Here is a 23,303-nt window from a genome sequence, read left to right as displayed (position 1 = left end):
TTTGTAAATGAATCTTTGCAAATCGCCTTTCCTAATAATGTGCTAATTAGCAAGTTTCACGATGAATGCGGCTAAAGTAAACAGTCCCTCAGAGAGCAGCTCGGAAGAGAGGGGCGGGGTCAGCAGAGCTCATTAACATTTAAAGGAAAATGCTACAAAAACGGCTTGATCTAAAAAAGAGCTGTTTTAGACAGGGTAAAAAAGGTGTTTTTTACACTACCATTGAGAAATTTTAACCAAACTATTTTACAGACTTTTCATTAAGACCCTAAAGAATCATATCAACTCGTGGAAAATGGGCATCCGATGACCCCTTTAATGTTTTTGTTAGTTTTTCCTGTCTGTTGTTTTTCAAACACAATAAGTTTCACCAGAGATGAACTGCTGAACATTCGGGCAGTACACACCACACAATCTTCTATTGGTTTTGATTACTCAGACGTTTTGCTGAACATTGTAGTTGGCGGAAAAGCAGCACAGTTCAAACAAAAAAAACAGGAAATTTCAGTTTTGACAATATGGGACCTTTAAGACGTGCATGCATGGGAGGCGAACCAACGCGATCGTCAAGCTCCGACAGCGCGGCTTTAGAACGGCGCTGCCTATCTATCTAATAAATCTCCGTTCTCTACCCAACAAAATGGGCAAACTTCTTCTGCTCTCCCGAATAAATAAGCACCACCATTTCCCAGGACCTGAAGAGGGAGTTCCACATGGACTCCATTGTCAAGAAGGCCCAGCAGAGACTGTACTTCCTTCGCCAGCTGAGGAAGTTCAACCTGCCACAGGAGCTGCTGATACAATTCTACTCTGCAGTCATTGAATCTGTCCTATGCACTTCTATAACTGTATGGTTCAGCTCAGCTACCAAATCAGACCTTAGAAGATTGCAGCGGATAGTCCGGACTGCTGAGTGAATCACTGGCACAACCCTGCCCACTCTCCAAGAACTGCATTCATCAAGAGTAAAAGAGCTGGCAAAATCATTCTGGACCCCTCCCACCCAGGCCACTTCCTCTTTGAACTATTGCCGTTTGGTCAGCGCTACAGAGCACTGAGCACCAGAAGGGCCAGGCATAAGATCCATTTCTTTCCTCAGGCAATCCATCTCATGAACAGCTAACTTGGCTATAAACATGTAATACACAACACTAACACGCACATACCTATTTTTACATTTCCTTGCATTTGTACATAACACACCTGTACACACACATACCATCTACTGTCTACTTTGTATATTGTGGTTTTTTTTTTTTGTATATTGTTATTTCATATTTGCTTATCCTATTTTTTATCTTTTTATCTTTTTATTATCTTGTTTTGTCACTGTCATTCTGTTTGTGCTGTGGAAGCTTCTGTCACCAAAACAAATTCCTCGTATGTGTTAACATACCTGGCAATAAAGCTCTTTCTGATTCTGATTCCTAAAAAAGACAATTGTTGACGTAAAAAAGGAGAAAAGAGCTTTTAAAACAATCGGAAAAGCTATGCTCAGAAATATTTGAGCTTATATCGAATCTCTGGATTTTGATTTCAGAGGAAGTCTGAGCAAATTATGAGACATTATTAAGATCTTCTTCCTATGTATTAGCAAACCAGGACTACTTGGTGAACATTATGTCACCTAATTAATATTCATGAGCCAGGCTGATACCGTTTATTATAATGCCTCCCCTCTCAAACATGTGAGATTACTACACTGAAAAAAAATACTTGCTTATTTCTTAGTTTTATTATTTGACTTGTTTTACAATACAAATATCTAAAGATTTGTTTTCAGTTAAGATAGATGTACTTGAGAATAAAAGTTTTTTTCTTCTCTTGTTTTGTTTTGTGGAAAAATTATCAAAATTAATTAAGTTTATACTTAAGAAAAAAAGTCTGCTATAGGAAAAATAAAATTAATTCAAAAGGAAGACAATTTTGATCTCATTGCCAGATATTTGTTCTTGTTTTAAGCATAAAATCATTTAATTATCATTAATTAAATGTTTAAATAATTAAATATTTTCAAGTAAATGCATCTTGATTTAAGACTGTTTAGATATTTTACTGACAAAATAAATACTAGAAAATCATTTTTGAAATGTAGGATTTTCATAAAAAAAAAAAAAGGCAGGAGATTTAAGCAAAAGTCTTCATTTGCTGCACGCTTATTACCATTGCTGAAACAATGTATGTTTAATTGTTAGTGTTTGTATGAGTGTGTGTGTGTGTGTGTGTGTGTGTGTGTTATGCCTGGATTCACACAGAGCAGAAGCAGAGTCTAGTATTTTTCCTTTAATATTAGCACCATGGTGTTGGTTTCTTGAGGGCTCCAGTAAATCTGTCCTAATGGCAAATCATTGAGTCTGACCTTTCTCTGTGACCTTTATCTGTGTCTGTCAGTGGACCTTAAGGCTGATCTTATTCAACCTATTTTGACATTTACCAAGCCCAGTAATGAGCTATCAGTCACTCCTGCCTATTACTGACATGTGACAAGCAGCGCTAGTTTAATATTGCAGTTAACTTAAATAAAAAATTATTTTAAAAAAAAATAAAAAAATCCAGAACCATTGCAAAATGTAATGCCCCCGCTCCCAGAGGCCAGAGCTAGAATTGTTTAAAACAAAACTGATTTAGTGTTATTTCTTAGTAAATAAATTTGCTAATGCACAATGATAAATATGGTGCTTCTGTACCACCTGTTCCCCTCCCTTTACTTTTTATTCCTCAAAGCACAAAAGTGAAACTCCCTCTATAATAAAACAAGCAATTTCCCCTGTACAAATTGTCATAATTTAGAAACCACAGGTTAATACTACACACTATTATGATCCAGGGTAGAAATAAGAGCTAATAAGAGAAATAAAAAAAAAGGAAGAGAAAGCAAGAGAGAGAAAATGCCAGATTACACTTCTAAATGTAAGTACTGGGTTTCAACACACTCTTATATATATAAAACAAAAAAATTGGGCAACTTACTAAGATCCAATTTTACAGATCACTTTTTATTATGTACATAAATGGACCAATAAAGCATATTTAGACAGGTTGTGAGCCCTGTTTTATTTTCAGGCATTTGAATATAACTTTCAAAAAAGTCCACTACAAACTTAACTGTCAGTGGCAGCTGTCACAGTTGCTAGGCAACAAGAGCAACCTTCCATAGGCTAGACCTGTGGTTCCCAACCCTGGTCCTGGAGGCACCCCAACACTGCACGTTTTGCATTTCTCCTTAATCAAACACACCTGATTCAGGTCATCAGCTCATTAGTAGAGACTCCAAGACCTGAAATTGGTGCATCATAGAAAGGAGACATGCAAAATGTGCAGTGTTGGGGTGCCTCAAGGACCAGGGTTGGGAACCACTGGGCTATACCATCCCATTTAACAATGCTCAGTTCGACCTTATCCGCCTTCGAAGATGTGCCCTTTGAAGTTTGCATTCTTCAAAAGATGCAGCCCCTGAATTGAGACACAGCTTATCCCAATTTTCAGCAATGAGATTCTATATAAACTCTATATAAATTGTATATAATCCATTTCTCCTCAAACTGTTCCATATGATCGGAGTTACTATTCATATTTATTTATAGTATATTATAAAATGGATAGTTCCGGTCCTTGATTCTGATCGGTTGAGCCACGTTCGAAGCTGTTGTAAATTAAGCCCCATTCACACAAGAATGATAACTATAAAGATAACTATAAAGATAACGATATTAGCATCCACACCAGTGAACGATATTGTCTGTTTATTCTAAGCGCACATGCGTCTGCCACTTTAAATTCTTGAGCTCGTTACAGCAGGATGGATTCTGATTGGCTGTCAATTTTTTAGCGTTCATCAGATGGAGAAAAATTGTTTTGGAAAGTGATTCCAACGATATCGTTTCTCTTTGTCTTTATCGTTATATTTGTGGTGTGGACTCTGCTATTCTTTAATATTGAGAATGATTTTTAGAACTAACTTATATCTTTATCGTTATCTTTATAGTTATCATCCTTGGTGTGAACGGGGCTTTACTCTACAAACATACACCTTTGTTTAGTTTGAGTGTTGATTGGCAACCACATTTGTTTCTGAGGAACTACATTGTTTGGTGGAAGAATACTGTTTTTATTAATATCATTACACTTTATTTGCTGTTTTATTTTGTGAAACCTTACTACATATATGGAATAACCGTTTTATAAAAGCAATAAGCCACGTGAAGCCGTGGTTTACAAATGAATTCAAATATAAATTCACTGTAAACCACGGCTTCTTGGGGCTTATTGCTTTAGTATAAAATTTTACATAGCAAAAGAATAATTTTATACTTTTTATTTGTTTTTTATATACTTATTTTTATCACTCCTAAGAAACTTTAGAAGAAGCATTTGAGACGAACATAACTGAGAGCTGGAGCAAGTCTAATGAGCTGTGAAAGGGTGCCATGAAACAATAAAACTATCATTTTGATGGCACTATGATGTATATGCTGTTTTGTTTTTACTTAAATGTGTTAAATTAACGAAAAATGAACGCACCAGTAGTTTTATTTGAGCAGAGTTGAAGTGTGACATAAACCCTGTCGCTGTGCTTTTAACACCACCCTGTTGGTTGCCCCTGTTGTCTTTCAGTATAAAACATCCTAATTAAAAGCTACTCTAAAATATCAGCAGTTAAACATGGAGGTATATTTTACAGCATATATGTGCAAGTACAAGAGATGTACAGCAGATGAAGCGCAGGCACACAGTGCAGTGCACAGGTATGTGTTAATTTGCACGTCTGAATCTATTCTCACAGTGTGTTAGGTGACGGCGCACCACACTAGAAGACGCAATCACACATGAACACTCACACCACAGTACACACAACACAAACGAATAGCTGTTTTGATATTTCCAAACTTGTCTTTGCACTCTTTGAAAAGACATCCTATTAACACTTTACCAGCAGCGGAAATAAGAAGTTTGAAAAGAAAGTTAAAAAACCAACTTAAACCCTTCAGACTTAAAAGCCTTAATACCAATTAGCCGGCCCAAAGAAAAGTCCTAATTGTGTGAGACAAGGACAATTAAGAGAGCACACAATGCAAACATGCAGTATGTAATTTGTAAGTGAGTCTAGACCAGTTGCTGGTTAGTTGAATGCTAATGTGTAAATGTGTTAGAGTAGGTGTTAATAACCAGCTCCATCTCTGTGACCCTGCCAGAGAAGCGTTTTTAATTGGCTGCCGAATCCACAATTAGGGGCATGTGTAGCTGCATCTGATATGCAAATGAAATTAGACTTATCTCATTATAGTTCATTTGCATGATATATATATATTGGATAGGTGCTTTTGTTAGTTTCTTCAGTTAAACCCTTAAAACATGTTTGACTGCACTATAAATGTTAATAAAAGAGAATTTCATGAAAATTGTTAAGGTCACAAATGACAGAAACGTGAAAGAAAACAGCATAATTAAACAACTCCACAAGCATTTGGCATGTCCAAGGCAAAATACTGTACTGAAATCCTACGTGCTTTACTAAATAAGAATGTGGGTGCCATCTCATAATTTTCTCTCTCTTTTTTTTTTTTTTTTTTGCATTTGCATTTTCAAAGTTTTTCGAGATGCTTTTAGGTGATGCATTACTTTAGTTCCTAAACATCAGTGTGTAGGATCCATTCTTACAACATCCTTGTGAGAGAAGCAAGTCTTTTACATTGAATTTCAAGACCTAGAAACTCTAGAATGTGATTTTTTTCTCCCCATTAATCTTGTTCTGCACTCTTTCAGGGCGTATATATCCTCCATCATTTTCTGAGCATACCAACAGAAAAAGGAAAACTATTTTTAACCCTTTGAATTTAAAAATAATTCCCTATGAAATATTCCCTGATGTCTTTAGACACCAGAGCAGAGGACACTAGGCAGGAGCTGTCATTGAGATCCTTGGTAATTGGTATGCAAGGTTACCACACTAGATTCTATTACATAAGTTCATCATAGACCCTTGAAAGAATCTTCAAAGTTACAAGAACATAAGCTCTACTGATCAGGCTTCCATTACAGAGACAAAGTAGCATCTCTGAATCCTTCAGCTGAAGATTAAATCTCCCATGGACTCCAGTCCCCAAAAGCAATCCTCTCTCTGCACTTCCTTCCCTCTCATTTCCCTATGCTGAGCCTTTACGCGTGAAATGGCATCTGTGGAGAGGGGCAATCATTGGGCAACGTTGGCAGCACTTTGAATTTCATTCGAATAATCCTTTCGCCCCAGGTTAAGATTTTGTGGAGTGGGCTCTGTCTGTTTCTCAGCACTGAGGGACGAGGCGCTCTCGCCTTCCTGACATAACTCTGTACCCAGCAAGATGAAAGTAATAGAGTGTGAGAGAGGCGGCTGCAGTCGTACACGATTTCTGGCAGCCCACCAAGATCAGCATGCTGAGCTGCCCAGGACTGCAGTACTTCCAGCACGCACGACTAAAGGTGGAGGATCTGCACGAGAGAAGCAAATTCAGATGGCATTAGAAAGAACGATAGAACTCCCATGGACTCCAGTCCCCAAAAGCAATCCTCTCTCTGCACTTCCTTCCCTCTCATTTCCCTATGCTGAGCCTTTACGCGTGAAATGGCATCTGTGGAGAGGGGCAATCATTGGGCAACGTTGGCAGCACTTTGAATTTCATTCGAATAATCCTTTCGCCCCAGGTTAAGATTTTGTGGAGTGGGCTCTGTCTGTTTCTCAGCACTGAGGGACGAGGCGCTCTCGCCTTCCTGACATAACTCTGTACCCAGCAAGATGAAAGTAATAGAGTGTGAGAGAGGCGGCTGCAGTCGTACACGATTTCTGGCAGCCCACCAAGATCAGCATGCTGAGCTGCCCAGGACTGCAGTACTTCCAGCACGCACGACTAAGGAGGGAGGATCTGCACGAGAGAAGCAAATTCAGATGGCATTAGAAAGAACGATAGAATGATAGAGCGATAGATATATATATAGATAGATAGATAGATAGATAGACAGACAGACAGACAGACAGATAGACAGATAGATAGATAGATAGATAGATAGATAAGTCCTTTTCCTTCGATTTCCTTACAGATTGTCATGTATCATGAATTAATGGCCACAATGACTGCTAAACTTCTGCAGATAGACGGTGTCCTGTAAAATGTCCCAGACCCGTGATGGATCAGTCCAGCCCTGCACAATCAGTCCCATTTCCTGACGCTTTACATGCTGATTAGGGAAGATAATGGCAGAGAAAGGGTGATAAAAGGCTTTCGTGATAGCACTCCTGACACCTTCTCCTATCTATTCTTGGGAGATTTAGGAGATACACCTCACTTACTTTAAACCAGTCCCTAAAAAATAAATAAATAAATAAATAAATGAATGAATCCACCTCTTATTAAAGCATGGAATACTGGCCAAATCCTCCCATTTTGGCTCTAGGCGTTTGCACAGTTCTTAGTTTACTCGACCTCTCCTGAAAGACACATATCATACCGGTGAAGCTGGTTGCTCACTGCTCTTCTCTTTTTGGTTTCCTCAGTACTGGGAAATTGTGAGGGTATATATAATAAGCAAAAAAAAAAAAAGAGAGAAAAGAAAAACTGTCCAACACAATCTGCAAGATTTCTGGAGAGCATGAAACTTTTTATGATCAAAGACTAAACAACAATGACATTTGCGTATTGTGATCATATAACACGCAAAACAACCAGTAAATCCCATTACTGCCTGCCATCTACCCTACATAGTCACTATACCCCCCAAATCCCTTCCCTGGTAAGTTTTAAAACGCTAAAGAAAAGAAAAGAAAAATAAATAAATAAAATTCAACGGGGGGTGTAGGGGCAATGGTTTTTTGTTTTATTTATGGTTATTATAATATTCATTATTTTGGAGTTATGGAGATAATCAAGGACAGCCTCACCATAAATCATCATTTAATTGGGATGGATTAAATACGTCACATGAGACACGTGATTACCGGTAACATATGGAGAGTAGTGGAGAGGTCATGCCCTCTCTGGTGTGTGGCACTGTGGAAGAGACAGTGTTTGTGGGTGTCCAGTGTGGTATCTGATCTGATCCGGGAGGAGGGTGTGCTGCTGGGCTCACGCTGTTTAGCAGGTGCGAGATAAAGACAGATGGAGCAAGAAAGGAACACAGAGTCCTTGAGTTTGCGCTCTCTCCATGTGCCCGGGCTCCACAGGGGACTTGGTCACCCCTCTCACAGTCCTTCAGTGTGCAGATGACCTTCACACAACCAGGCACAGATACACACATCCACAGAGAGAAAAATAACCTTGAAAAGTATAGTTGGGATACATTTATGCACAATAAGAGTTGAAAACATAATATATTATTATTTTTGAGGACCGTTCAAAGAAAAAATGGTTTATAATTATTCACGTGGAAATGTCTATTTTTTTATTTATTTAGTGAATTAAAAAATTTACACATAAAAGGTTCTCTATTATAAACCGTAAAATTTTCTCTTTTAAGGGCAAATTAAAAGATATGATTTTATACATATCTTGGTGTGTATGTGTATACACACACCCCCCAGGAGATGATAGATAGATAGATAGATAGATAGATGGTTTAGCAAAATCTCCACCAGCTGACACATTTCAAACACACGGCCCTACGGCTACGTTTTCCTTTTCTACACAGGCACTCGGGTAAAGAGAGGCACATTTTGTTCTCATCTACCCACACTTCCTCTCACAGTAAGGATACACTCTCACATAGACACACACTGACAACCACACAAAGGTATGAGGATATGCCACCTGTCAAGTATGCCATCTCCATCACTTTTTCCACTATAATAGACACATACTTGCGCAAACAGACTATTTTTATGTAACACAGTCCATTTACAGCCCATGTGACTGTACCATTTTCAAAATTCAAGCATCACTTTGGCGTCTTTTAAATTGTTCAGTGCCTCCCGGGCCGACAGACGTACGATGACAAAATACAGACAGCACATCACATGTCCCACCAGAGACAGTAATATATTGGATCACTGTTATACCACAATAAAGAATGCATATCACTCTGTTCCACGGGCAGCTTTGGGGCTCTCTGATCACTGTTTGGTTCATCTTATACCGACCTACAGGCAGAAACTGAAATCAGCTAAACCTGCATTAAGGACTGTAAAAAGATGGACTAATGAAGCAGAGCAGGATTTAAAAGCTTGTTTTGACCTCACTGATTGGAGCGTTTTTGAAGCTGATGCCACCGATCTGGACAAGCTCACAGAGACTGTAACATCTTATATCAGTTTCTGTGAAGACATATGCATTCCTACCAGGACTCATCTAACTTACAACAACGACAAACCATGGTTCACAGCAAAACTCAGACAGCTCCGTCAGGCCAAAGAAGATGCTCACAGGAAGGGGAATAATGTCTTGTATAAACAGGCTAAATACACACTGGAAAAGAAGATCAGAGTGGCAAAGAGGAATTATTCAGAAAAAATAAGGACTCAGTTCACTTCCAGCGACTCAGCATCAGTGTGGAAAAGTCTGAAAGAAATCACCAACTACAAGACACCATCCCCCAGCACTGCGGAGAATCAACAACTGGCAGACGATCTGAACGAGTTCTACTGCAGGTTTGAAAAAACACCCCACACCCGCCCTGAACACCTCTCCACACAACCATTCACACCTCCAGCAACCCCCCTCTCCCCCACACCTGCAATTCAGATCAGTGAAGACGAGGTGCGCCAGGTCTTCCGGAAGCAGAAAAGGAAAAAAGCACCAGGCCCAGACTGTGTTACACCAGTCTGTCTGAAATCCTGTGCTGACCAGCTGGCCCCCATCTTCACACAGATCTTCAACAGATCACTGGAGCTGTGCGAAGTCCCTTCATGCTTCAAACGCTCCACCATCATCCCCGTCCCAAAGAAACCCAAAATTACGGGACATTATTGACTACAGACCTGTGGCTCTAACGTCTGTGGTCATGAAGTCTTTTGAAAAACTGGTGCTGGCCCACCTGAAGGACATCACTGGACCCTTGCTGGATCCTCTTCAGTTTGCCTACAGAGCAAACAGGTCTGTGGACGATGCAGTAAACATGGGACTGCATTATGTTCTGCAACATCTAGACAGACGTCATGAAAACAAATTCCTCGTATGTGAAAACATACCTGGCAATAAAGCTCATTCTGATTCTGATTCTGATTCTGAAAGAGGAGACCCTTGAACAGTGTAGCTTTAGCATGGTTAGCTGCTTGTTATGAAGAGATTTACTTCGGGGACTCAGGTCTGGTCTACATGAGTGGCTGAGCAGTAGATAGCGCTATGCTGCACAGAGACGCCGTAAAGAGTATGTATGTCACGCGGTGACTTTGTCACGATCAGATGAGCTAATTAGCCTCAGGAGCACAGATTAACAGCACATGCTGCAGAGGAGCTGAGACAAGAGCCAGTGCCAAGCCAGTGAAAACAGCTCTAATTAAAAACAGACAATGAAAAGCACTAGAGTTCAAACAGGAAGACAGAGTGATGGCTTTTGCCTGTGATCTTCAAAAACTTTGGGGGGAAAAATGGTTAATATTAATTGGACTGGAAGTTGAGATGATGTAGTTGTGTATGTCTTTCCTTCAAATTTCTTTGGTTAGAGCATATGGTCCAACCAAAGTTATAATCCATTTTTGAGTATTTGTGTTTTTATTTAGATTTAGTATAGTCTTAAAATAAATTCCCAGTGGATATAATCAAGTCTTAAGGCTCATCATACTAAGAATGATGACTATAAAGATAATCATAACAATAACTGTATTAATTTCCACTCCAACTGACGAGGATGGATTCTGTGGAAGCCCGTTTCCGCCATGGGATAAAATAAAACAGTAAAAAAAGGTAATTGCAACATTTTATCTTATAATGTGAACTTTTTTTCTTGCAATTCTGAGAAAAGAGTCAGAAAGAAGTCAAAAAGAAAAATATATTTACATCCCAAAGGTCTGAGTTTACATCTTGAAAATTCTAACTTTTTTTCTCAGAATTCTAACTTCAAATTTCACAATTCTGTTTTTTCCCCCGCAATGAATTAAGAATTTAAAAGATAATAACTTTTTATCTGATAATTCTTACTTCTATCTCACAATTGTGAGTTTATATCTCATAATTTTAACTTTTCTTCTTAGAATTGTAAGAAAAAAGTATTTTTTTTATCCCATGGTGGAGACAAGCTTTCATAAGATTCTGACTGGCTGTCAATGTTGCCTGTATATTGTTCATCAGCTGGAAGAAAATCTTATTGAAAGTGATTCCAACAATATCATACCTCTATGTCATTAGTGCTAAAGTCGTAGTGTGGACTTCACTCTTCTCAAAGAATGAGATTGATTATAAAAACTTTATATTTATAGTTATCATCCTTCATGTGAATGGGCCTTTACCCTGGAGTTTTTACTTGTTGAATATCGTCTTGCATTTAGAAATATGTCAGATTACAGAAGTACAGTACGTAAAATGGGTTACAGATTCTCCCTTCAAAAAATATTTATAATATAGCCACAGAATTTATAAAATGTCTTTGGTTTGGCCCATTTAAGAGAGTGCCATGCAAAACTGAATCCTCAAATATCATGCATTATACTTTATTCTCTCCAACACTGAAATGATACAAATACAGACCATTCTGAGCAATTCAAAAGAGCGATTTTGAAGCAAAATATACTTTGCAGAGAAGCACTATTTGTACCTTCAAGACATTCACCCACTGCAGATATTTTCTGTGAATACACACCAGCTATTCTCATTTCAAAACTCGAGTTTGCTAAAGCTGTTCTGTACAGGGATATACTCTGTACTTGACTGGTAATTCAGGATGACAGCTCTCTACAGAATCTCTCGGTTTCAGCAAGTTTTCAGTTATGTCAGCTAATCATTTGCATGGATGCCTTAGTGGGTAGTTTCAATTCAGTCACCTCTGAGTCACTTTTCATAGGTTAATCCAACCCAAAAATTAAAACCCCAAATCAACTGTTCTAAAATCAATGGATTCCTCTCATTTTCCTACCAGAAGTAAATTTCAGAGCAGTAGTAAGCCTACAGTCCTTATGGGCATGCTTTGCTCAAGCACATAAAGTTGTACAATTCTGCCTCGTACTAACCTATTGATTATGCTAAAGCTGAATGGTGGGCTCCAGTGTCATACGAGTTCGGATCATTGTTTCATTTAGTCAGAAATTACAGTGCGAAATTCCTCTCATTTTCCTACCAGAAGTAAATTTCAGAGCAGTAGTAAGCCTACAGTCCTTATGGGCATGCTTTGCTCAAGCACATAAAGTTGTACAATTCTGCCTCGTACTAACCTATTGATTATGCTAAAGCTGAATGGTGGGCTCCAGTGTCATACGAGTTCGGATCATTGTTTCATTTAGTCGGAATTACAGTGCGACTGAAGTGAGTCACACTGAAATGTCAATCAGTCTGTGATATATATGTATGTTCTGACCTCACAACATGCAGCTAAATTTAAAATCAACCAATGCCGTTTACAGTGCATTTTACTTTCAAAAACAAGATGTTTTGAGAACTAAAAGTAGGGCTGAACTTGGATTCATCAAAAATGAATTGAAACTGAAAAGTGGGTGTTCTATAACAGATGAAGTCAGACTGAAAGCGAGTTTGCAGTTGATTGCAGTCTTTTTTACCAAAAGATGTATCTGAAAAGGGTATAATGTACTGATAACCACCATAATAATACATAATAAAAGAGACACATGATAAATACAGTATGTTAGTACAAAATAAATGTTATTACTTTATATAGAATATTAACACTTTATCAGTAAAACATACCTTTTTTATTGTATATTTGAGTTCAGTTCTGTATAACCTAACTGTTGCTACTATATTTTTAACATAAACATCAAAAAGGTATTATGTACATTTACATTTACATTTACATTTAGACATTTAGCAGACGCTTTTATCCAAAGCGACTTACAATTGGGGGATACATAAAGCGATTCTTCTTAAAAGGGGCAAACAGATACAGGAAGTGCTTGTAATACCAAGTTTTTAGACATTGTTCAAATAAGTACACGCTAGAAAGAGAAGGAATAGATAAAGAGAGAGAATTTTTTATTTTTTTATTTTTTTTTTTTATGATGAAGTCAAGTAGCTTCGAAAGAGATGAGTTTTCAGCTGTCGCTTGAAAATGGTCAGGGATTCAGCATTCCGGATAGGGGTGGGGAGATCGTTCCACCAGCCAGGAACGGTGAACGAGAATGTTCTGGAAAGTGATTTTGAGCCTCTCTGTGATGGTACCACGAGGCGTCGCTCACTAGCGGATCTCAGACTTCTGGAGGGGATGTAGATTCGTAGTAGGGAGTGGAAGTAGGCGGGTGCTGAGCCTGTGGCTGTTCTATATGCAAGCATCAATGTCTTGAACTTGATTCGAGCCGCAACCGGTAGCCAGTGCAAGGAGATAAAGAGAGGTGTAACGTGGGCTCTTTTGGGCTCGTTGAAGACCAGTCGTACCGCTGCATTCTGAATCATTTGTAGAGGTTTGATTGTGCTTGATGGAATGCACAATGGAATGATGTAGCCAGATGAATTATACACTATTAGACCAGCAATGTGCAATCTTAATTTAGTACAGTAAAACACTCTTGTCAGTTTAGTACAGTAAAACAATCTTGTTTTTGTGGCTTTAACTTTCTTACTGTCAAGTTATTAGCAGCTTTCGCTAAGATTCTTGCAGGCACTAACCATAAAACTGGGTCTCTCATGAATGCTTGACAAAAAGCAGATGACTATGTGCTCAGTAACCCTCTCCAGAGTAAAGACAAGCTTGGTCCTCCTAACTCTCATGTACGTATGATGTGAACGAACAGCCCAGGCTGATGAAAGGCAAGTGAATCGTCAGAACTGAAGGCTGAAGTCTTTAAACGTCTCTGCTGTCAGAGCGACCCAGTCCTCATTAAAATCAATTGCTAGAGAGCAGTAAATGCGAGACCATGTGTCATGCAGGTTGAACGCAGACCTCATGGACTGGTGGAATGGCAGTGTGCCGCCCTCAACTGCTGATTCAGGGAGAACAAAACTCCTGGACTGAAAACAGAACCCTTCATGCATTTACATGCCGTTCTGTCTCCTAGCACAAACTGACGTGACATGAATACATATTGCATGAAGTTGGATAACTTTTCTGTTCTGCTATGTCAGCCTACAGTAACTCAAACACAAAGGTGGCAGAGGGACAAAAAGTATGGTCTTGAATGTGGCTAGATTTGTACTATTATTTGAGCTCAGCACTACTGACCACAAAATATTGGTGATATCTATAGACATCATTGGAAACAAAACTGTTTCACAGCCTGACACAACAGGCGAACCCTTTAAAGTTACTAATTTTTTCTCTTTGCTACTTCATTAGAACGTCACCTATAGTATATATATATATATATATATATATATATATAACTTAACCATAAACTTAACGGATAATGTCCTGTTAGGAAATTACCAGTACATTTTCTGTTTCTTCTTTGGATTTTTTTCTTACACTGTAGAGCATGACATTAGCAATGATATATAATATAGCATAAATGGAATTTAAGTTGCTTCAGATAAATGTAGTGGAAAAATCTATTTTAAAATCAAACCTTTTACAGTATCATCAGATCGTAATACATTTGGCAGACACTTTTATCCACAGTTTCTGCAGGTTTTAAAAAGGCATGTCTTGTATAAGCAATGCTTCAAGGTTTGAAAATATAACTCCCAACAGATCTCCATTACTTTTTAATTCATTTTACAAAAAGAAAAAGAAAGAAAGAAAGAAAGAAAGAAAGAAAAAGAAAAAGAAAAAAAATCCTTCAATAGCTCTGCTCCCAAACATACGGAAATAACAATTACTGTACTTCTGATCACACTGCAAAAAAGTGCAAATGTCTAAAGATTCTTAAATCAAGATACATTTACTTGAGAAGCAAAATGGCATAAAATAAGCCTTGGTTTATGAGAAATTTTGGGACTGCATTATGTTCTGCAACATCTAGACAGACCAGGGACTTATGTGAGGATCCTGTTCGTGGACTTCAGCTCGGCCTTTAACACCATCATCCCAAACCTCCTCCTGCCTAAACTAACTCAGCTCTCCGTGCCCACCTCCATCTGTCAGTGGATCAACAGCTTCCTGACAGACAGGCAGCAGCTAGTGAGGCTGGGAAAATATGATTGTATGATTAAATACAAGTGAATGTATGATTAAAACAAGAACAAATGTCTGCCAGTGGGCTCAGAAAAATCTACTTAATTCAAAGGGAAAGCAAGTTTTCATACCCCATTGACAAAAGTTTGTTCTTGTTCTAAACATGAACACAGTTCATTTTGTTCAATTTTATGTCTACATGATCTCAAATTTGTTCAAAACAAGACTTCATATGTTTAATTTGCATCTCAAGTATCTTGATGTATCAAGTTTAATGTATCTTGATTCAAGGATGTTTAGATTGTTGTATTGGAAAACTAAAAAAAAATAAGGCTGTAGCGAATCATGGCGCAAACTTAGGGTGTCCTTAGGAGCGTTCTAGCTCACATCTCCTCAGAATCTAACAGAACCACAGACTGGAGGCGGGTCACTGATCTGAGGCCTTTAATTGTTAAATCTAATGAAAAATGGTGTGTCTGATTGGTCCAGACGCTACAAGGCGCTAGATATTCAGGTTTTTTGTGCAGTGCATGCAATATTTAATGCCATGAATTTATGAATATAAGACTTCCTGCTCTGATTTAAGACCTTTTTTTGTGTTCCTCTCAGTATAAAATTAATGCATTATTTCCCTTGATTTAATGACATATTGAGTGTCTGTTCACACACAGCTGATTTAGGGGCACCACATTAGCTGGCTGCTCACGAAGGGTTATTGTATGTGTGATTTTAAGCACTTGTCTTTTGCTAAATTCTAATTTCTCCCTTATTAACAAAAGTAAGCCTGGCACAACCTAAAATTGTGTTGCATTAATACGGTTGAACCAACAGTGGAGAGATACACAACGTCTCAGACAGTCACACTGCGGAGTGCTAACAAGCGATCTGATGACTGATGAATGTGCGCAGTGGATGCAATCAGAAATTATTGCTTTGTCAAAATCCTGTATTCTCATGGCCCTAATGGAGTCCTTCTGTTATAACAATGTGACCCATTGTCCTTTTCTTGGCGGCTGTCCTACTTGTCTTGCCGACAAAGAGAGTAGTCGACATATTTATAAAAGAAACTGGATGACAGTGAGAACTAATTTATCCGCTTTTCAGTTCACCTTGTGTTAGAGGTTATCCTCCAAATGTGTTTGGAGTCCCTTTTTGTGACCAGTATGTAGTCCATGGACTCTGTTGAGTGAGATTCTGTTCCTGAGTCTCAAATTTTTTTCTCTCAAAGGGGCGACCAAAGACATGGGGAAAATGCTGGGGGGCGAGGAGGAGAAGGACCCTGATGCCGACAGAAAGGAGGAAGAAAGACAGGAAGCCCTCAGGCAACAAGAGGAGGAGAGGAAAGCAAAGTATGCAAAAATGGAAGCAGAGAGGGAATCGGTTCGACAGGGCATCAGGGACAAGGTAAATGTACCGTGAAATAATTATTCACTGTTATGACATGTCAAAATGTTTATATGATCACTTACGATAATCTAGGCCAGGGTGATTATCATTAACATTAACTGAAATAACATAAAAAGAAAACTTAAACTTATTTGATTTCAGCTAGTTGCCAAGGCAGCCTTTCTCATTTTCATTTAAAATAACTAAAACTAAACTATAACTAATAAATAAAAAAGATTATATAATATTATATTACAGTATATTATATTATTATAATAAATTCTATATAAAATCTAATTCAAAACATTAACAAAAACAATAATAATACATCAATGATAGTAAAATAATACCAATGTTTTTAATAACAATTTTGTACAATGACCACAGACCACATAAATACATAAAGTGAAGGTTATTTAAGGGTTTTTTTCTTCGTTTGTTTCACTCTTGGGGAGGCTGAATGCTGCTTTGTAGCAGTTGAGTGGTATGCTGTGTATGGGGATGGACGGGCCCTGAGGCACATGCTGTGAACCAGAGGGACTGGAAAAATAACAGTCTAGCTCTGGCAAGCATTCCATTACTGTGGAGGCTGTGGAGATTGACTATGCTTCACTCCCTGCACTCATACTACCATATGGCTGCTTTTCTGTGTGACAATATAAAAAAAATAAGAAAAATAAAAAATTGGAAAATGGTGTCATGGAAGGAAGGACCCAGGGATAATGAAATCGGAAATATTATTCAAATAATAGACAGTGGTATTTAACAACTTCATTACATTATGTACATTACAATAAACAGTATTACATTGATCCATGCTATAATAGTTGATGTATAGAATTGCCATGACTCTTTGATTAATTTGCTTTCACTTATATTCATATAGAAATGTAAATGAACTACTGTTTATTAATTCACACACACACACATAATATCTACAGTATATAATGTCTATAACAATAAATAAAAATGTTAAAAAAACTTAAAATCTAATCAATATATATACCAATATATAATATATATATATATATATATATATATATATATATATATATATATATGTGTGTGTGTATATATTATATTTGAGTAAAATAAATTCTCTCTCTCTCTCTCTCTAAAGAAAACCTAAAAATTATTCTTCAATAATATACAGGTCAAAAACTGTGATTGTTAAATGACATCAAGAACATTTGGTTAATTCGATGTATTAAAGACAGCTGAAAATGATTATTCTGCTTAACAGACTTGCCACTTACGAATTTATCATGATAATTTACCTTGGGCCGCTGAGTCTCAGAGATTGTACGCATGGCTGCACAAAATGGAGGATGATCTCCTCTTGTGAGCAAACGGAGTTGGAGTAAAACAGCTACATTTGTATGCAAATCCATGTTGAAAGGAGAGGTCTTTTTTCCAATAAGCCATCACCCCATGGGTCTAATTTACCACAAGGATTAAGGCAGCATCTCCACATTCTGTACAAAACGTGATTGCAATACTGAGGGGTAGTCCTTATGTCTTATCCATGATGGCTGAACTTCAGGGTTTGCCAAGCACTCTCTTCAAGTAACCCATTTAAGTATTTCTAAGATTAAGCTGCATTAATAAGATTTCATGCGTACATAAGTGATGGAATCCACATATAGCAAGTAGATAGATGGTTTGAGAAAAGCAGAAAATCATTGTTTAGAATAGTGGTTCTCAATTCCAGTCCTTGCAACCCCCCACATTTTGTTTGCATCTCTTATCACTCCAGACATTTGTTGTATTCGACCGTATCCACCTTATTCCTGATGAGCCTACTGCATTTTGAATTATGGGTGGCACATCCGGTTTGGGGAACTTCCAATCAAAAAGACTGAAACTAATCATTTCAAATCATAAGGCTGCCCTACAAATAAAGCTTATCCATCTGTTTGACTGAATGAGCTGTCAATTTTCCTTCATGTTTTATTTTCAGACATCATGAAAATAACGTAACAATTGGTATTTTAATGTGATATGTTATAACAAGAATATCTATGGCAAGAGCTCTTTTCAGTCGCTGCATTCTTTTCCTCATGATTATTTTCTTTTTACCCTTTGAATTCCGCTGTAATAGTATGAAAAAGGACAACATATACTGCACATTTGTGATCTGTTCTCCCGATTTAATTTACGATATATCCCATTAACAATTCACTGGAATGCATGAAGAATCTCTTGTTTTTCTCTTCAAATCCTCACGTCACTTTCCAGGGTTTTTTTTGTTTTCATAAGTAAATATAATTTTTTTATCTGTCAAAATGATGTAAATCACTTTGAAATAGTATCACGCAATTCTGAAGTTAATGAACGTTTTTGATTAAGGCAACGTAAACCGATCAGGCATAACATTATGACCACCTTCCTAATATTGTGTTGGTCTCCCTTTGGCTGCCAAAACAGCCCTGACCCGTCAAGGTATGGACTCCACTAGACCCCTGAAGGTGTGCTGTGGTATCTGGCACCAATATGTCAGCAGCAGATCCTTTAAGTCCTGTAAGTTGCGAGGTGGGGCCTCCATAGATCGGACTTGTTTGTTCAGCACATCCCACAGATGCTCGACTGACTTGAGATCTGGGGAATTTGGAAGCCAAATCAACACCTCAATGTCGTTGTTGTGCTCTTCAACCCATTCCTGAACCATTTTTGCTTTGTGGCAGGGCGCATTATCCTGCTGAAAGAGGCCACATCCACCAGGGAATACCGTTCCATGAAAGGGTGTACATAGTCTGCAACAATGCTTAGGTATGTGGTACGTGTCAAAGTAACATCCACATGGATGGCAGGACCCTAGGTTTCCCAGCAGAACATTGTCCAAAGCATCACACTGCCTCCGCCGGCTTGCCTTCTTCTCATAGTGCATCCTGGTGCCATGTGTTCCCCAGGTACGCATCAAACTGCGATGCACTTTGTATTCTGACACCTTTCCATCCGAACCAGCATTAACTTCTTCAGCAATTTGAGCTACAGTAGCTCGTCTGTTGGATTGGAACACATGGGCCAGCCTTCGCTCCGCATGTGCATCAGTGAGCCTTGGCCACCCATGACCCTGTCGCCAGTTCATCACTGTTCCTTCCATGGACCACTTTTGATAGATACTGACCACTGCAGACCGGGAACACCCCACAAGAGCTGCAGCTTTGGAGATGCTCTGACCCAGTCGTCTAGCCATCACAACTTGGCCCTTGTCAAACTCGCTCAAATCCTTACACTTGCCCATTTTTTCCTGCTTCTAACACATCAACTTCAGGACAAAATGTTCACTTGCTGCCTAATATATCCCACCCACTAACAGGTGCCGTGATGAAGAGATAATCAGTGTTATTCACTTTAACTGTCAGTGGTCATAATATTATATCTGATCGGTGTATGTTACATAATACAGATACTGTATATATTACTACAGTGATATTTCACCCGTCTGTTATTGCTGTGGAAAGAATCACGCTTTTGGGATGATTCATGGTCTGTTGAAAGTACCTTGTTTATGCTTTTACACTTTTAAATGTCATTTTAATGTTTGATGGTTGAAGGGCGAGTAGAATAATGTCATCTCGTACCCAGTTAAAAAAAAAACATATTATTGCTTTCATTGAGCGAGCCTTTCACTGATTGTTTACAGCTTAACGTAAGTTACACTCATAATTCGCACAAAGCGTGGGTAGTAAGGTGGATGGATAGTGCACTGGGAAGTGGACTTCACAGGATATTCCACCATGATTCCAGTTCGAAGGGAGCGTATATGTTCCCTTCAAAGGGCATTAACGTGTGCGAGACGTGAATTTAAATTGTATTTATTTACAAATTTAAATTTGTATTTATTTACAGAGGTATATTATGTCACACTTCACACTTCTCTAGTAAGTTTGCCTGTGTGTGAAGACTCTGCAGGCAGTGGCGTAAATCCGTGAATGAATGTTCCGATGTGAAGTAAACTTCAACGGATTTCCCGTGTGCAGGTAGTAGACAGCAGTGAACACTGTGTAGGGATCCTGTCAGTCAGAACACAGTTCATGCATGGAGCTCTCTTCTAACAAGCTGGTTATCTGAATCAGGTGTGTTACACAAGAGAGATGCAAAATATGCAGAGGGGGGTGGGGGGCACCAGGACTGGAATTGAGAACCACTGGTTTGGAAGGTCAGCTGCTGATTGCATGAGCTAGTTTGTGACCTCAGTATACAGAGGTAGAAATCATCTATTGTTTAATCCATTTATTGGCAAGACATCACAATGAGAGTCCTGAGAGTCCTAAGGGGGTAATGCCTTGCCCTAAACATCATTACTTCATATAAATCTCCCTTCATCCCATTACAAAACATCCTCATTCCTCAGGATGTGATAGTGATTACCCAAGTGATACAGTAAACAGAACCCATCATCTATTTGCAGACTGTATGAGTTAAAACAAGAAATATATACAGTATATACATGACAATGTATACAATCGTTCAAAAGTTTAAGGTCAGTAAGATTTTTCTTTTTTTTAAAGAAATTTATATATTTGTTCAACAAGGATGCATTAAATTGATCAAAATTATATTTCAAACAAATGCTGTTCTTTTGAACTTTTCATTAATCAAAGAAACAATCCTAAAAAAGTATCACAGTTTCCACAAAAAATATTAAGAAGCACAACAATTGTTTTTAATATTGATATACAAAATGCGTGTTGAGCACCAAATGAGCAGTGTAGAATGATTTCGGAAGGATCATATGACAATAAAGACTGGAGTAATGGCTGCTGAAAAATTCAGCTTTGCATCACAGGAATAAAATTACATTTTAAAATATTTTAAATTGTAATAATATTTCATAATGTTACTGTTTTACTGTATTTTGATCAAATAAATATAGCCTTGGTGAGTAAAAGAGACTGCTTTCAAAAACATTACAAAAATCTAACCAACCTTTTATATATCAACAGCATGAGCACAATTTAAATGTAAAATTACTTCAGAAATGTATGGTCTTTCTAATGTAGCCAAAAGGGTAAAACAGAATAGGCACGAATTAACAAGCCTCAGAATCTTTGGGGGTGAAAGAAGGATGAAATGGACCATTTGTCATCTAAGTACTTGCCAATATTTGGCACACCATTTAAAATTAGGGCATTTGTTTGTAAATGAGAAAGTGTCTCAGATCTAAATGAAGCTTCTGGAATCACTAAGCTAACTGTCAGGTCCACATGATTACACTGACTTGCCAAGTGGCAGTCCCCCAAGGTTTTATTGACATAGTCAACACCATTCCAATTTAAAGCCAAAATTCTCCAATGCTCAAACATTTGTATGCTAATTAAGAGGAAACAGTCCTGCAAGTGATTCATCTAGCAAACTGCCTGTCCTTTCCAGCCACCAAAGTATCCATACATTTTCAGTTTTATAGACATTTGGACACCCAGACAATATCACGGTGGCACACTGGGGTCTACACTGAAGGGGAAAAAACTTAATATAGAAACAATTTTCATTTGGAATTTGCTAGTAAATTTCACAAACAATTGCAAGTAGCACCATATTAAGTAATGCCATATTAATCTATAAGCTCTAATCTAACAGTAATAGCAATAGCCTATATCCAACTAAAATGCAAAGTTAAATTTTTGCTTTTATAAAAAATATACAGCAGAAAACAGCAATTTTGCATGAGGTAAAAAAAAACTACACTGTAAAAAAAATATATATATATTGAAGTTTTAAGTAAAATAAAGATTATTTTTCAATTTTTTTCCCCTCATTTTTTTTCCATTATAGTTTAAACAAGTTCACATGCAAGCAGGGTTATTTTAGTATCATGGAGATACTATTATAGTTTATAGTATATTTTTAAAATATATTTAATTTCAGTTAACAACATTTTTTTATAGTTTTAATTTTAGTAAACTGCATGCAAGTCTTTGCAGAGGAAATACAACAATGGTCATAGAAATGTGCTTGTGAATACACCTAACATGCCGCCATGTGTTTTTCAGTATGGTATAAAGAAGAAGGAAGAGAAGGAGGCAGAAGCCCAGGCAGCCATGGAGCAGGCGTCAGAAGGCAGTCTGACCCGTCCCAAGAAAGCCATCCCCGCCGGCTGCGGCGACGAAGAAGAGGAGGAGGAAAGCATCGTGGACACCGTCATGAAGTTTCTCCCAGGCCCGCTTCAAGATATGTTCAATAAAAAGTAACAGCGTTACTTACGACAAGTAGTGATAAAACGGGAATCATTAATGTCATGAAATCCACCTCCTCTTTCCCCGTTCCCTCTCTCGCATTTGTTCTAAGATCTCTGGACTCAAAACATGTGCCATAACATCTGTCTTTAACTGCGATACATATGTGACATTTTATGATTAAAAGAATGACAAAAATACAATGTGTGCACTAGAAATGTTACATTGCATACATCTGTCTCTGTTTAAAGACTAATTTAATGCCCCCTGAGTCCAGACCTTGGAGCAAGAACATTCCCCATGCTTCATTAATTTTGTTTGTAAATATCAAATAAAAAATAACTATATATATATATATATATATAAACAATGACTATGAGTAAAAGCCATAAATTTATCTTGGAGAGATTTCTCCAGTCATATCATATTTTTGATTGTTGCTCTGTTATAGATATTACTGATGAACCCATGTGGTATACTTAGACATATATGCTGTATACAGATTAATTTGTCATCCATACTTCAGAATAGTAAACAGTTCCTGCTGCCATCATGAATTATCAC

General features: G+C 37.8%; 1 protein-coding gene across 1 annotated transcript in view; it reads left to right on the top strand.

Annotated features, from left to right (window-relative positions):
- Nucleotides 1–23,071, top strand: part of LOC107751330 (complexin-1) — a 53,600-nt gene extending 30,529 nt beyond the window's left edge. The window contains exons 3-4 of the mRNA XM_016567011.1: nt 16,403–16,578; nt 22,557–23,071. Of these exons, the coding sequence (XP_016422497.1) occupies nt 16,403–16,578; nt 22,557–22,754 (374 nt within the window). The 3' untranslated portion in view covers nt 22,755–23,071. The remainder of the gene's footprint in view (nt 1–16,402; nt 16,579–22,556) is intronic.
- The last annotated feature ends 232 nt before the right edge of the window (nt 23,072–23,303 follow it).

Source organism: Sinocyclocheilus rhinocerous, unplaced genomic scaffold (genome assembly GCF_001515625.1).
Source record: "Sinocyclocheilus rhinocerous isolate Xijiao unplaced genomic scaffold, SAMN03320098_v1.1 scaffold1233, whole genome shotgun sequence".
In the NCBI taxonomy this organism is placed as follows: domain Eukaryota; kingdom Metazoa; phylum Chordata; class Actinopteri; order Cypriniformes; family Cyprinidae; genus Sinocyclocheilus; species Sinocyclocheilus rhinocerous.
Note: the sequence above shows the minus strand (reverse complement) of the source record. Positions and strands in the feature narration are given on the sequence as shown.